Genomic DNA, 12,354 nt, shown 5'->3' with positions numbered 1-12,354 from the left:
CGAAATAAAAAAGAAATAGGATTACATTGATTTTGGTGTGGTCGAAAAGCAAGGATTAGAAAAATAATGGCATTTTACAGACTGTGTGTTGTCGATTTAAAAGAGCAGTCAAATTGATTAATTTCGGTAATATCATAACATGTCAATAAAAAAGGAAATGAGTTTATTGTTAGTTGTGGTGTGAGGAGGGGAGCAGGTCTCACAGTAGTAAAAGGAAAAACAACATGGCAAGGTATTGGGGACACTGTGGTGGGGTGGAAATGTTGACCTCAGTCTTGAACAGTTAGATCTGTGATCATCTAGTCTTTTGGGGTTCTGGACTTCAGCACAGCTTATTAGATCCAGACGCTGGCATTAATTTCATACAAACACAAACTTACTGTGGTGGTAATACTTGGAAATAACAAATGCCTGTAACACTATCAGTGTTGTGGATTCTTACTATAGAAAAAATCCCTGTCTAGATAGTGGGATTCCAACCCAGGACTTACTGATTACAAATCTTGAGCTCTAAAACTATGCCACATGGGAGGTGGCGTTAATTTTTTTATCATTTAAATATTTGAACAAGGGGAGGGTCATATCTTAGAAAGGAAGAGTCATTTTTACCACAACGGACTGGGGAGGCTCACATTTTATTCCCCCGGCCCTCCCCTTTTAATTACGGAAGACTCCCTAAAACTTCTTTTAGCTTACTGAGAAACGTTTCCTCCTATAGTCCCAATATACTAATTAATTGTGTGTGTTTGTGTGTGTGTATATATATATATATATATATATGTGTGTGTGTGTGTGTGTGTTTGTGTGTGTATGTGTGTATATATATATATGTGTGTGTGAGTGTGTGTCTCTGTGTTTGTATCTGTGTCTATGTCAATGAGTGTCAAAACGTGTGAGTGGCTATGTATGCATTTGTGTAACTCGTCTCTTATTGCCTTGGTGTATTAAATGTAGTTATGTATGTATGTATGTATGTATGTATGTATGTATGTATGTATGTATTTGTGAGGGAGTGAATGTCGCGACAGAGCATCGTGTCATCAGTCGCTTGAAACTATTGAGATTTTATTCTCTGTCTGCTTTTGCTGTTGAGTTATGATAGTACAGATTGGAAGTTAATTCAGTTGAGTTTATTTCGTTTACGATTATTTATTCTTAGCCTGTAAATTAACATCCAATAGTGTTTTACAACCAAGTAAATCATTTGATGTAAAAACATTAAGTAAACGACATGCCATATAGCATTAGTCATTGTAAGTAGAAACGAAAAATGAACGAAACCTCGTAACATGTAACATGCAATTCCGTGTACAAGTCACTGTACTCTTCCTATACTTTGCCAATATTTGATATGTACTTGTTTGCCCTTGACATTTCATCCTCAGCTACTCCCTGCCGTTTTCACCACCTTGCTGCAAAGTTTATTGTATTGATGTCTGGTTTAAGCATTGTTTTAAAAGTGATATGTTATTTTGATATGTCGTTCTATTTTCTTATTTACAAATCACAAACAGCCTGTGCTGCACTAACAGCACCAGCAGATGGGACTGTGTCAGACACAGCCGTCGCAACTGGTACGACAGTTACAGTGGCGTGTAATGAAGGATTTACTCTGACTGGTACAGCATCATTAACTTGTACTGATGGTGCATGGAGTGCTGCAGTAGGAACCTGTGGATCCTCATCAGGTAAATGTTTATCATATACATCTTATCTACAACCTACCTGTCTGGTAAACCTTTGTAAGAGGCTGACTTGAAGTATACACCTATATAATGAGGCTATATTGCATATGTTTGTTACAGTTAGACTTCAAGTGTGCATCTATATTGTTTAAATTTGTTATAGGTAGACTTCAAACTTACATCGATAGTTTATAATATTGTAAAAGGTAGGCTGTATGTTTGTACTTATATTATACATCTTTGCAAGAGTTAGACTCTAGCTGCGATAGTTCCTGTAACCCAGGTATTATTTTGTTTTATCAAGACAACAAACAACACATTCACTGAAATTGTGAAATACTAACAATAATGATATTAATTGGACATTGTACATGTTACTACCAAACCAGAGTAATTATGGATTTCAATTTCATCTCACACAGTGGTGTTTTTTTTTGTTTTTTACTGTTTACTACCCTTGTTAAACAAAAAAGATTGAGAGTGCATAAGCATATAACATGATTTTTCTCACTTTAAATACACATCAACATCACTGTCAGATGAAACAGAACAGAAGTCTGTTTATTTCTGTTCACAGAGAAATATATTGTAACATTTCATGTACGTGTGCAGTAGTATCTGTATTTTATTTGTGTAATACGTACTATTTTATGAGGTGTAAAGGAGATTGTGCTGCTTTATTGAAACTCTATAGTCACTTTGGTGTGATAGTTATTACATGACAATTTTAACCATAAGTAGTATAGTAACACATTGAAATCGTTATCATGTTGGGGCAGCAGCTGATATTAGGGTTCAGTCCCAAAATTATATTGGATGGGATTTAATTTTCACAGCTGTATGTATGTATGTATGTATGTATGTATGTATGTATGTATGTATGTATGTATATTTGTATGTATGTATGTATGTATGTATGTATGTATGTATGTATGTATGTATGTATGTATGTATATTTGTATGTATGTATGTATGTATGTATGTATGTATGTATGTATGTATGTATGTACGTACGTACGTACGTACGTACGTACGTGTGTGTGGGTGTGCGTGCGTGCGTGCGTGCGTGCATACATGCATGTATGTATGTATGTATGTATGTATGTATGTATATGTATGTATGTTAAGTACATTGTGAACGAAACACTCTAACTGTAGTTTGTGTTGTTGATAAATGTCCGAAATTTCAAGTCTCTTAATTGTATTATAAATCGAAGTACTAGACACCATCTTATTAGAAATGTAAATGATAAAACCCCGATAACAGACTGCAATCAATTCTACATTTAACTTTGAGTATAATCATTGTGTGTAAATATATGCATATTGTTTTATTTTGAAACAGAGACTACAACAGAAGCAGAAAGCGACGAAACCACAGGTACGACTATTACTTTTTGTGATGTGATGTGATGTGATGTGATGTGATGTGATGTGATGTGGTGTGATGTGATGTTGTGAGATATGATGTGATGTGATGTGATGTGATGTGATGTGGTGTGGTGTGATGTGATGTTATGAGATGTGATGTGATGTGCTTTGATGTGATGTGATGTGATGTGATGTGATGTGATGTGATGTGATGAAATGTGATGTGATGTGATGTGGTGTGATGTGATGTTATGAGATGTGATGTGATGTGCTTTGATGTGATGTGATGTGATGTGATGTTATGTGATGAAATGTGATGTGATGAAATGTGATGTGATGTGATGTAATGAAACGTGATATGAAATGATGTGATGTGATGTGATGTGATGACATGGGATGTGATGTGATGTGATGTGATGTGATGTGATGTGATGTAATGTGATGAAATGTCATGTCATGTCATGTCATGAAAAGTGTTGTGATGTGATGTGATGGCATGTCATGTCATGTGATGTCATATGATGAAATGTGATGTGATGTGATATGATGTGATGTGATATTATGTGATGTGATATGATGTGATGTGATATGATGAAATGAGATGTGATGGGATGGGATGGAATATATATGATCTAATGGGATATGATGGGATGATGTGTGGTGCGGTTTGGTGTTATGTCACATGACGAAATATGACATGTCTGACAAGACGTGATGTCACTTAAAATGTAATTGGATGTGGTATGGTATAATGCGGTGGGATATGACGTGGTGTTGTGTGGTGTGGTGTGGTTTTGTTGTGTTGTGTTGTGATGTGATGTGTTATGGTGTGGTGTGGTGTGGTGTGGTGTGGTGTGGTGTGGTGTGATGTGATACGCTGTGATGTGATGTGATGTGATGTAATGTGATGTGACAGAATAGCTATATCTTATTAATTAAAAAGCGTCATAAATGGTTGATTTTTGTTTCATTTTCTAGATAGCGCTGAAGACAGTGGAAGTATCAATCCAGCACTGAATAAATTGATCATCATGAATGTGATCATTGCTATACTTGGGTTCATGTACATCTGAAATACAAAGTTATGATGTGAGTATGTTATATGAAGTTATTTGACTTTGGCATTGTAGAGTAGAGTATAGTGAGTCTGATATCTATATTTGAACAGACAACTTAAATGATCACGCGTGTGTCTGTGTCTGTGTCTGTGTCTGTGTCTGTGTCTGTGTCTGTGTCTGTGTTTGTGTTTGTGTTTGTGTCCGTGTCTGTGTGCATGTGTTTGTGTGTCTATTTGCGTGTATTTGTGAGGGTATTTCTATTATTATATCTATGCATGTACCAGTGATACTAGTAGTTTGTTGCTTGTATTAAATTGAAAAGTCAAGAAAACAAAGGTGAAAGAATAGTGAAACATTCGTGGATCGAGGATGATTGAATAGACAAATAACCACACGGGAAAAGGAAGAGTTTTCAGAGCATTTCGGTAATGTGTTCAACGACTTACCCACTTACCTTTCAGCACATCCCTCATTAGTTGTTGTGTACACATATTAGAATACTATGATGTACATGTAATACAGCAGGTTTCACAATACCGTTCAACATCTCTATTTGATATAACCACAAAGATCTCAATATGAAACTGCACATCCTACACTTCAGGATATCAATTTATTGCTACATTTTGTCTAAATGAAACACATGTAAATAATTTAAATGTATGTACTGTAACAAGACACAGATGCCATGGAGCTAATGTTTTGAAGTCTGCATCGTGGCACAGTTCATTTTATTTCATTTTAGACAAAATGTTGCAAGAAACTGTATTCTTCAACACTAGATCACTAGGGCACTGCTCTTGTGGTGACCTTTCAACAAATTTCCGAATTTATTTGGACGAATAAATTCTATATATTATTATATAATCATTTCAATCTTGCTGTAGCATGCGTAGTTTCTAATTAGCTTCTGCGTGGTTGTATCAAAGAGAGAAGTTGTACGGTGTTTTGAAATTCACTGTACATATTTATTGGTAGCCGTACTGTGATTATTTTCCTGTTTGTTTCTGGTGTGTCACTTTTATTCATGATGTTTCATTTTTCTTCTAGATTCCAGGCTAGCTGCCAAGAAAAATAAATTGAGAGTATTAATATTCAGACTTACCATTTAATTTTTTGATAATGCACCGCAGTTCGTCTTTCTCTGCTAGCCAGTATACAGCATGAATAATAATTGATGTGTAGCACTCAATCTATATTCGTCAAACTAAAATGTATTCAATTGTAACAGGTATTACAGGGGTAAGCTCTCCCCGCCACCTTTCATCTACGTACACACGGACTGAAATTCATCATCTTTAAATAACCAAACTTCCGTAGATACAGCTAAAAGCTAAAAATTGTCCCTTTTGAAAATTGTAATCAATATTTAGAAGTCAATATTTCATACAACCTCTCTTAAAATGTCGACGATTCTATAAGTGTAGGCTTTATTTTTGTTTACTACAACTTATCTAAACCATCTAATACACATATATTTACTATTGTGAATGTGTTTTAATATACTTGATTATGTTAACCAATCTTTGGTTGTCTGAATGATATCATAGGCAAGGCATTATCTCGACATGCATACATGACGATTGGTGTTTGCTATGACGTTACAATGGATGGTATAAACACAATGGGTTATCATTATATCCAATATAGTGATCGCCCTCTATGTTTCAGATGACAGCGTAACCGAGTTGAACACTACTTTGAATATTCATATATCTTCACTTGCACAACAACGTAATTCAAAAGAAAAAATATCCTCTCTGTAAGTAACTGATACTTGTGGTAAAACACCCTGTCCACCATGATGTTTACATGCAATGTCGTGATCATGTCTGCACTGATTGTGCTATTGTTAAGACAACCTAACTTTGGAATAAAAACTCCATCATATGTCATGGAGAATATTTTATACTCTAGGAAGGTTAATTATTCATTCACCGTCAACGGTCAAAGGTCAAATACTCTGATTTGTGTTAAATTTCACTTTGCTTTCGTGTAAACTCAAAATGATAGATTTATACTCTCAGCTCAAAACCATCACAAAACAAATCTGAATATCCAAAATCTAACTAAATTGTGCATAATTCATAATATTTCGATTTAAAGTCAACTTGACAGAAAGGGATAGTCTTATTCTACCTCGAATAAGTCAAATGTTTAAAAATCCGTACCTCATTTCTTGAATTCTAAATTCGGAAATGAATCCATAGTCAATGCATTCAATTTTATATTCTTATATAATGTCTTGTCGTTAGTAAACTTGACCGAAAGAGAGCGGTTTATTCTATTTCGACTAGGTCAATAACAAGAAATCCATCTCTCTTGACGATATTCAATACCTAAGACAAAATCAAATGTTTAATAGTTTATTGAACTCTGCGTGTGGTTAAATCTAAGATACGTGAATGTCGTCTTAACTTGACGGAAATAAATAAATTTATCCTATCTCGATTAGGTCAAAGGTCAACAGCAGCAAAAAAACCAACGTGCTGTGAACGAATTACAAAGAAAATAACGTTTTATGCATTGAACTACAATTTAAATTTGTAAGATCAGAATTCAGAGTAAATTTAACCGAAAGAAATGGATTTATTCTATATCGACTAGGTTAAAGGTTGTATTTTTGACGTCATAATACTGTAAACAAAATGAATGAAATTGTACCAATAAATCCTATGGAGTTATGTGGCATTGCCTGGAAATAATTTGTACTGGTCCTTTTTTACACATTATTTGTTTGAATACATCGGGTGTGTATCTTAATAATAACACAGCGCTAACAATAACTTGAACAGTGATAAACTCTCGTTAGTTTGCTACTTGACACACTTTGACACTAAAGTGGAATATTTCTTTAACTTTGGCATTAGTCTTTATGAATTATCCGTCAAAGTGTTGAAATTGTTCATTGACAATATATTCCATCATATTATATGTTTTGCTGTGTTATTAAGAAAGATACCGTCCTGGTGTTTTGTATTCTGCAAGGTGCTTGATTGAATGTGAGTGCATAAAGTTGAAAGTGTTATTACTCAACCGAATTTATCCAGATTTCGGAGGCCCAATAAAGCTTGTTATCGATTTTTTGAGAGGAGATCAAGTGTTCCCTCAACCAGAGCCACAATTTGTCAAAAGTTCAAATAAAAAAATAAAAACCTGTTATTAGGAAACCTGACATAAATTAGTCATGGTGATTCAAAAGATGATGTACTCAAAATTGAGGTTAAAGGTTACACATATTTCTGATACTTAAAACACGGCGTACTCAAGATTGAGGTCAAAGGTTACGAATATTTAAGATCATTCAGCATGGCGCACTTAAGATTGAGGTTAAAGGTTACAAATATTTCTGAAGATACTTAAAAATGGCTTACTCAAGATGGAGGTCAAAGGAAAGGTCAACAAAGAGATGATGAATGATTATTGTCATAAATTGGTGACGAAACAAAATAATGCACATTATACTGTGTACTAACTGTTCAACTGCTCTGTTTGACACTGAACGCATAGAATATATCACAAACGTCGCCAGCAGGCAAAACCGGTCCGTCTCATTCGATTGTAAATCATGCATGTATTATATACCAGCAGAACACCAGTCATGTCAAAAGAAAACTTGAAATGGTCATTGATCAATAGTTAATAAGCAGTATATTCATAATATCTTTATTCGACATCATTTATAGTAACTATGGTACGAGATTCACATGTTGTGATATTATACACTGTATTTTTAGGCGTAGTTTTAGCGCCCTCAACTACTAGGTTGCGTACAGGCATAAGTAAAGTATTCCCCTCTCGGTCAAGTCGATGTCCCCTTTCAGTTGTTCTTTGGTTGGACAACAAATAACAAAATAATTCAATTCAGTATGTACCATTTTAAATTATAACCGATGAGCGTTATGGGCTTTGTATGTATTCGTTATGTAAAATCAACCATTCTTCAATATTGTCATTGATTGTACAGACATTCCCAAAATTATGTACAGTCATCAACATGTAATATACTGTTTAAACTCTATGTTACGTTCATATCATAATCAGTATTTTACTTTCATTCACATCGAGTCTCGCTCTTCTCTTCATTACTATCTCCACAACTAATTAGTCTGTTCTATGTAGATTGAGAATGGGTAGTCTGACCGCATGGGGGCGTGATACATTGTCCATACAGACTCAAAGTGATGAGTAAAAACAACATGATTTAAGGAACAGTGTTATAATCAAACAGAATGAACGATACAAACTACAAATCAAACTGTAATCACGATAGTCTAAAATAAAGTTATGAAAATTGGCAAAATCCGCCTAAGGAGATGTATTCTTTCCTCAACGGCAAGGCATTCTGAGAAATGAAGCAATATCTCCTTTACATTTGCATATACAATGCAGATTCTGTTAGATGAGCGGACAACCAAAACTCTGAGTACTTAAATTGAGACGAACATACAAATCGGGTTTTACCAAAAGCGATGAGTGAATGAACTTATAAACTATGACATGGATGAATACATTAAAAATAGTAATCATTGATGTACATTCCCTGGTTCCACTCTCCTTTTTGTCTTAATTTTCTACTTTTATAACCGAGTAATACAAATATCTGTGATTTCCTTTTATCATCATTATCACACTCTCCTGTCTGACCAAAATAAATTGTTACGCCACGAACTCAATTCTTGTGGCTTCTTGATATCTGTTTTTATGTTTACACTTTGCATTTCCTAACCCCACAATTACAATGTTTGATAACACGTTATAGATGGAATTAGTGAAACCAGTGTTAAAGAGGTCGCTTTATTTCGTGAAATGTACAACTTGTCAAATAAACTAATATTGTTCTGGATTACAGTCCACATCTGTCTATTGTCAGTGCCATTATCCATTTTGCGTCTAGCGAACGGTGATAACACTGCATCTTCACAGCTGCTTCTCGCAGTCCATGTGAGGTCAGTATCACTCGGAGAGTTCGTATTATATACTATACATGATCAAACCCTTAGTCCAATACCACAATGAGTTGTGAAGTCACCCATGATACGGTTGAATAACACAGAGTCTACAGTACCACAGAATTATCTTGCAAATTAGAAGGGGATTCAGTATCAAAGCTAAATGGGTCTGCTTCATACAGACACTATCACTCAGACTCAGGGAAAGACAAAAGTACACACAGGCACACTGTTGGACCAGAACAAAAGAATACTCCTTTGATAACCGTAATGCGATGACTTAGGTTGAATGCCCGGCCTTTAATTGTTATTGTCAGTTGCTATCTAGGTCACATTGATATCAATGACTGAAAGAGTCTTTTAAATATCGCCTGGACTGCCGTTAATTGACGTATCAGTGTTACACTATATACTTTAGTGAACATTTTGCAATGAATTTCACAGTACCGTGCAACGTTTCTGTTCGATAGAACCACGCAGGAACCAATAAGAAACTGGACATTCTATATAATATTGGAATATTTTGACACGGTACTACTTATCAATTGAGTTTATAGCCTGTTCCTTACCCGCTGGTCATATGCTTTTCATTCTATTGAATTGCCCATGTACATGTACACGGTGCATCCTACCAAGGTGATACTACAGTGACCTCAAAGCTGCTTGGCATTGACAATTGTCAGGGTCACCTCGGGTCATTGAGACTCTGACAGTTTGCATTTAACGCAAGTCATAAAAGTTTTCATTATGACCGCTGAATACGGTCCATTAAGTTATCACAAAGCTAATACAATGTCTAAGAATTCTTTTCATGCACTGCAACAATTTGAAGGTAAAAAAGCACATCACAAACTGTTGGTTTTTACACAGACATGTGAGAAATACTCGGAGAAAGGTAGAAATATACAAAGGTACAAAAGCGTGACAGAAAGTGGGTCAATTAATATATCCGTGGATAAAATTATATTCAGATAAGGCTAACAGGTTTGGTGTGAAAAAAAACAGTGATAATGAGTTATGTGGGGACACAGCTATAGAAAAATTTTTTGGAGAAAAGAGTAATCAAAGGTAATTATCGTGACTTCACTAATATAATAACACCAATGCAATAACCTGATATTGCATGCCTGCCCTTTAATTGCTACAGGGCATTTCTATCTGGGTGAATTTTAATACCAGTGACTGAGATGGTTGTCAAAATTTATGGATTTTCATTTGATGGGCCTACTAAAATAAAATTGGATATGGCAGCCTACTCATCTCGCTAGACCGGCCGAGGCCTTTCAACAAAAATACACAAAAGAAAAATTAAAAAAAAACCAGACTATGCCATTACTTCAAACGTTACAACGCATTATAATATATAAGTTCGATTCCTCATTCTAAAGAAATGTTATAGTGTTCACATCTGGTGCAATGACCACACAGCAGCCAGGAGGATAAAAGTTGTAGTATGGAAAGAATGTACGTCATGATCCGAATGTCTTTCACAGCATACATTCCCAAGAATAAGTTCTTTCATTTGGTTTTGTTTTTGTTTTATCTTTTTGTTCATTGTTTTATAAATCGAATTAGTGCCATTATAAATTATAACCGATAAGCACTATGGGCTTTGTATGTAATCAGACATTCCCAAAACCATATACAGTCATCAACAAGTTATATGCTGCTTAAATTCTATGTTACGTTCATATCATAATCAGTATTTTACTTTCATTCACATCGAATCTCGCTCTTCTCTTCACTACAATCAGCACAGCTCATTTAGTCTGTTCTATGTAGATTGAGAATGGGGTAGTTTGACCGCACGGGGGCGTGATACATTGTCTGTACTGACTCAAAGTGATAAGTAAAACCAACATGATTGAAGGAACAGTGTTATAATCAAACAGAATGAATAATACAAACTACAAATCAAGCTGTAATCACGTTAGTCTGAAATAGAGTTATACAAATTGGCAAAATCTGCCTAAGGAGATGTATTCTTTCCTCAACGGCAAGGCATTCTGAGAAATGAAGCAATATCTCATTTACATTTGCGTATATAATGCAGATTCTGTTAGATGAGGGCACGACCAAATCATTAAGTATTGAAATTGAGCCGAACATACAAATCGGGTTCACCAAAAGCGATGAGTGAATGAACTTATAAACTATGACCTGGATGAATACATTAAAAATAGTAATCGTTGATGTACATTCCCTGGTTCCACTCTCCTTTTTGTCTTAATTTTCTACTTTTATAACCGAGTAATACAAATATCTGTGCTTTCCTTGTATCATCATTATCACAGTCTCCTATCTGACCAAAATAAATTGTTACGCCACGAATTCAAATCTTATGGCTTCTTGGTATCTGTTTTTATGTATACACTTTGCATTTCCGAAACCCCGCAATTACAATTTTTGATGTAATAGATATAATTAGTGAAAACTTGTTAAATAGGTAGCTATATTTCGAGAAATGTCTTTGAACTTGTTAAATACACAATATTGTCCTTGGTAACAGTCCACATCTGTGTACTGTCAGTGCCATTTTCTATTGTGCATTTTACGAACAGTAATAACACTGCATCTTCACAGCTACTTCTCGCAGTCCATGTGAGGTCATTATCACTCGGAGAGTTGGTATTATATACTACACATGATCAAAACCTTGGTCGAATACCACAATGAGTTGTGAACTCACCCATGATACAGTTCAATAACATAGAGTCTACAGTACCACAGAAATATCTTGCAAATTAGAAGGGGAGACAGTATCAAAGCTAAATAGGTCTGCTTCATACAGACACGATCACAGAGACTTAGGGAAAGACAAAAGTACACACAGGCACACTGTTGGACCAGAACAAAAGAATACTCCTTTGATAACCGTAATGCGATGACTTAGGATGAATGCCCGGCCTTTAATTGTTATTGTCAGTTGCTATCTAGGTCACATTGATATCAGTGACTGAAATAGTCTTTCAAATATCGCCAGGACTGCCGTTAATTGACGTATCAGTGTTACACTATATACTTTAGTGAACATTTTGAAATAAATGTCAGTACCGTGTGAACGTTTCTGTTTGATACAACCAAGCATGAACCAATAAGAAACTGGACATGCTATATAATATTGGAATATTTTGACACAGTACTTCTTATCAACTGAGTTTATAGCCTGTTCCTTACCCGCTGGTCATATGCTTTTCATTCTATTGAATTGTCCGTGTAGATGTACACAGCGCATCCTATCCCGGTGATACTACAGTGACCTCAAAGCCGTTTGGCATTGACAATTGT

At 35.2% G+C, this 12,354-nt stretch overlaps 1 protein-coding gene across 4 annotated transcripts in view; it reads left to right on the top strand.

Moving 5' to 3' along the window:
* LOC144440172 (uncharacterized) overlaps nucleotides 1-6,810 on the top strand; it is a 43,762-nt gene extending 36,952 nt beyond the window's left edge. For 3 of the 4 annotated variants that reach the window (XM_078129453.1, XM_078129455.1, XM_078129454.1), the window contains 4 exons: nucleotides 1,515-1,688; nucleotides 3,031-3,066; nucleotides 4,035-4,145; nucleotides 5,165-6,810. In XM_078129453.1, coding sequence (XP_077985579.1) covers nucleotides 1,515-1,688; nucleotides 3,031-3,066; nucleotides 4,035-4,129 — 305 coding nt within the window. In that variant the 3' untranslated portion in view covers nucleotides 4,130-4,145; nucleotides 5,165-6,810. The remainder of the gene's footprint in view (nucleotides 1-1,514; nucleotides 1,689-3,030; nucleotides 3,067-4,034; nucleotides 4,146-5,164) is intronic. The other variant, XM_078129456.1, reaches the window with a different exon arrangement.
* Nucleotides 6,811-12,354: the final 5,544 nt, after the last annotated feature.

Source organism: Glandiceps talaboti, chromosome 9 (assembly GCF_964340395.1).
Source record: "Glandiceps talaboti chromosome 9, keGlaTala1.1, whole genome shotgun sequence".
Lineage (NCBI taxonomy): Eukaryota > Metazoa > Hemichordata > Enteropneusta > Spengelidae > Glandiceps > Glandiceps talaboti.
Note: the sequence above shows the minus strand (reverse complement) of the source record. Positions and strands in the feature narration are given on the sequence as shown.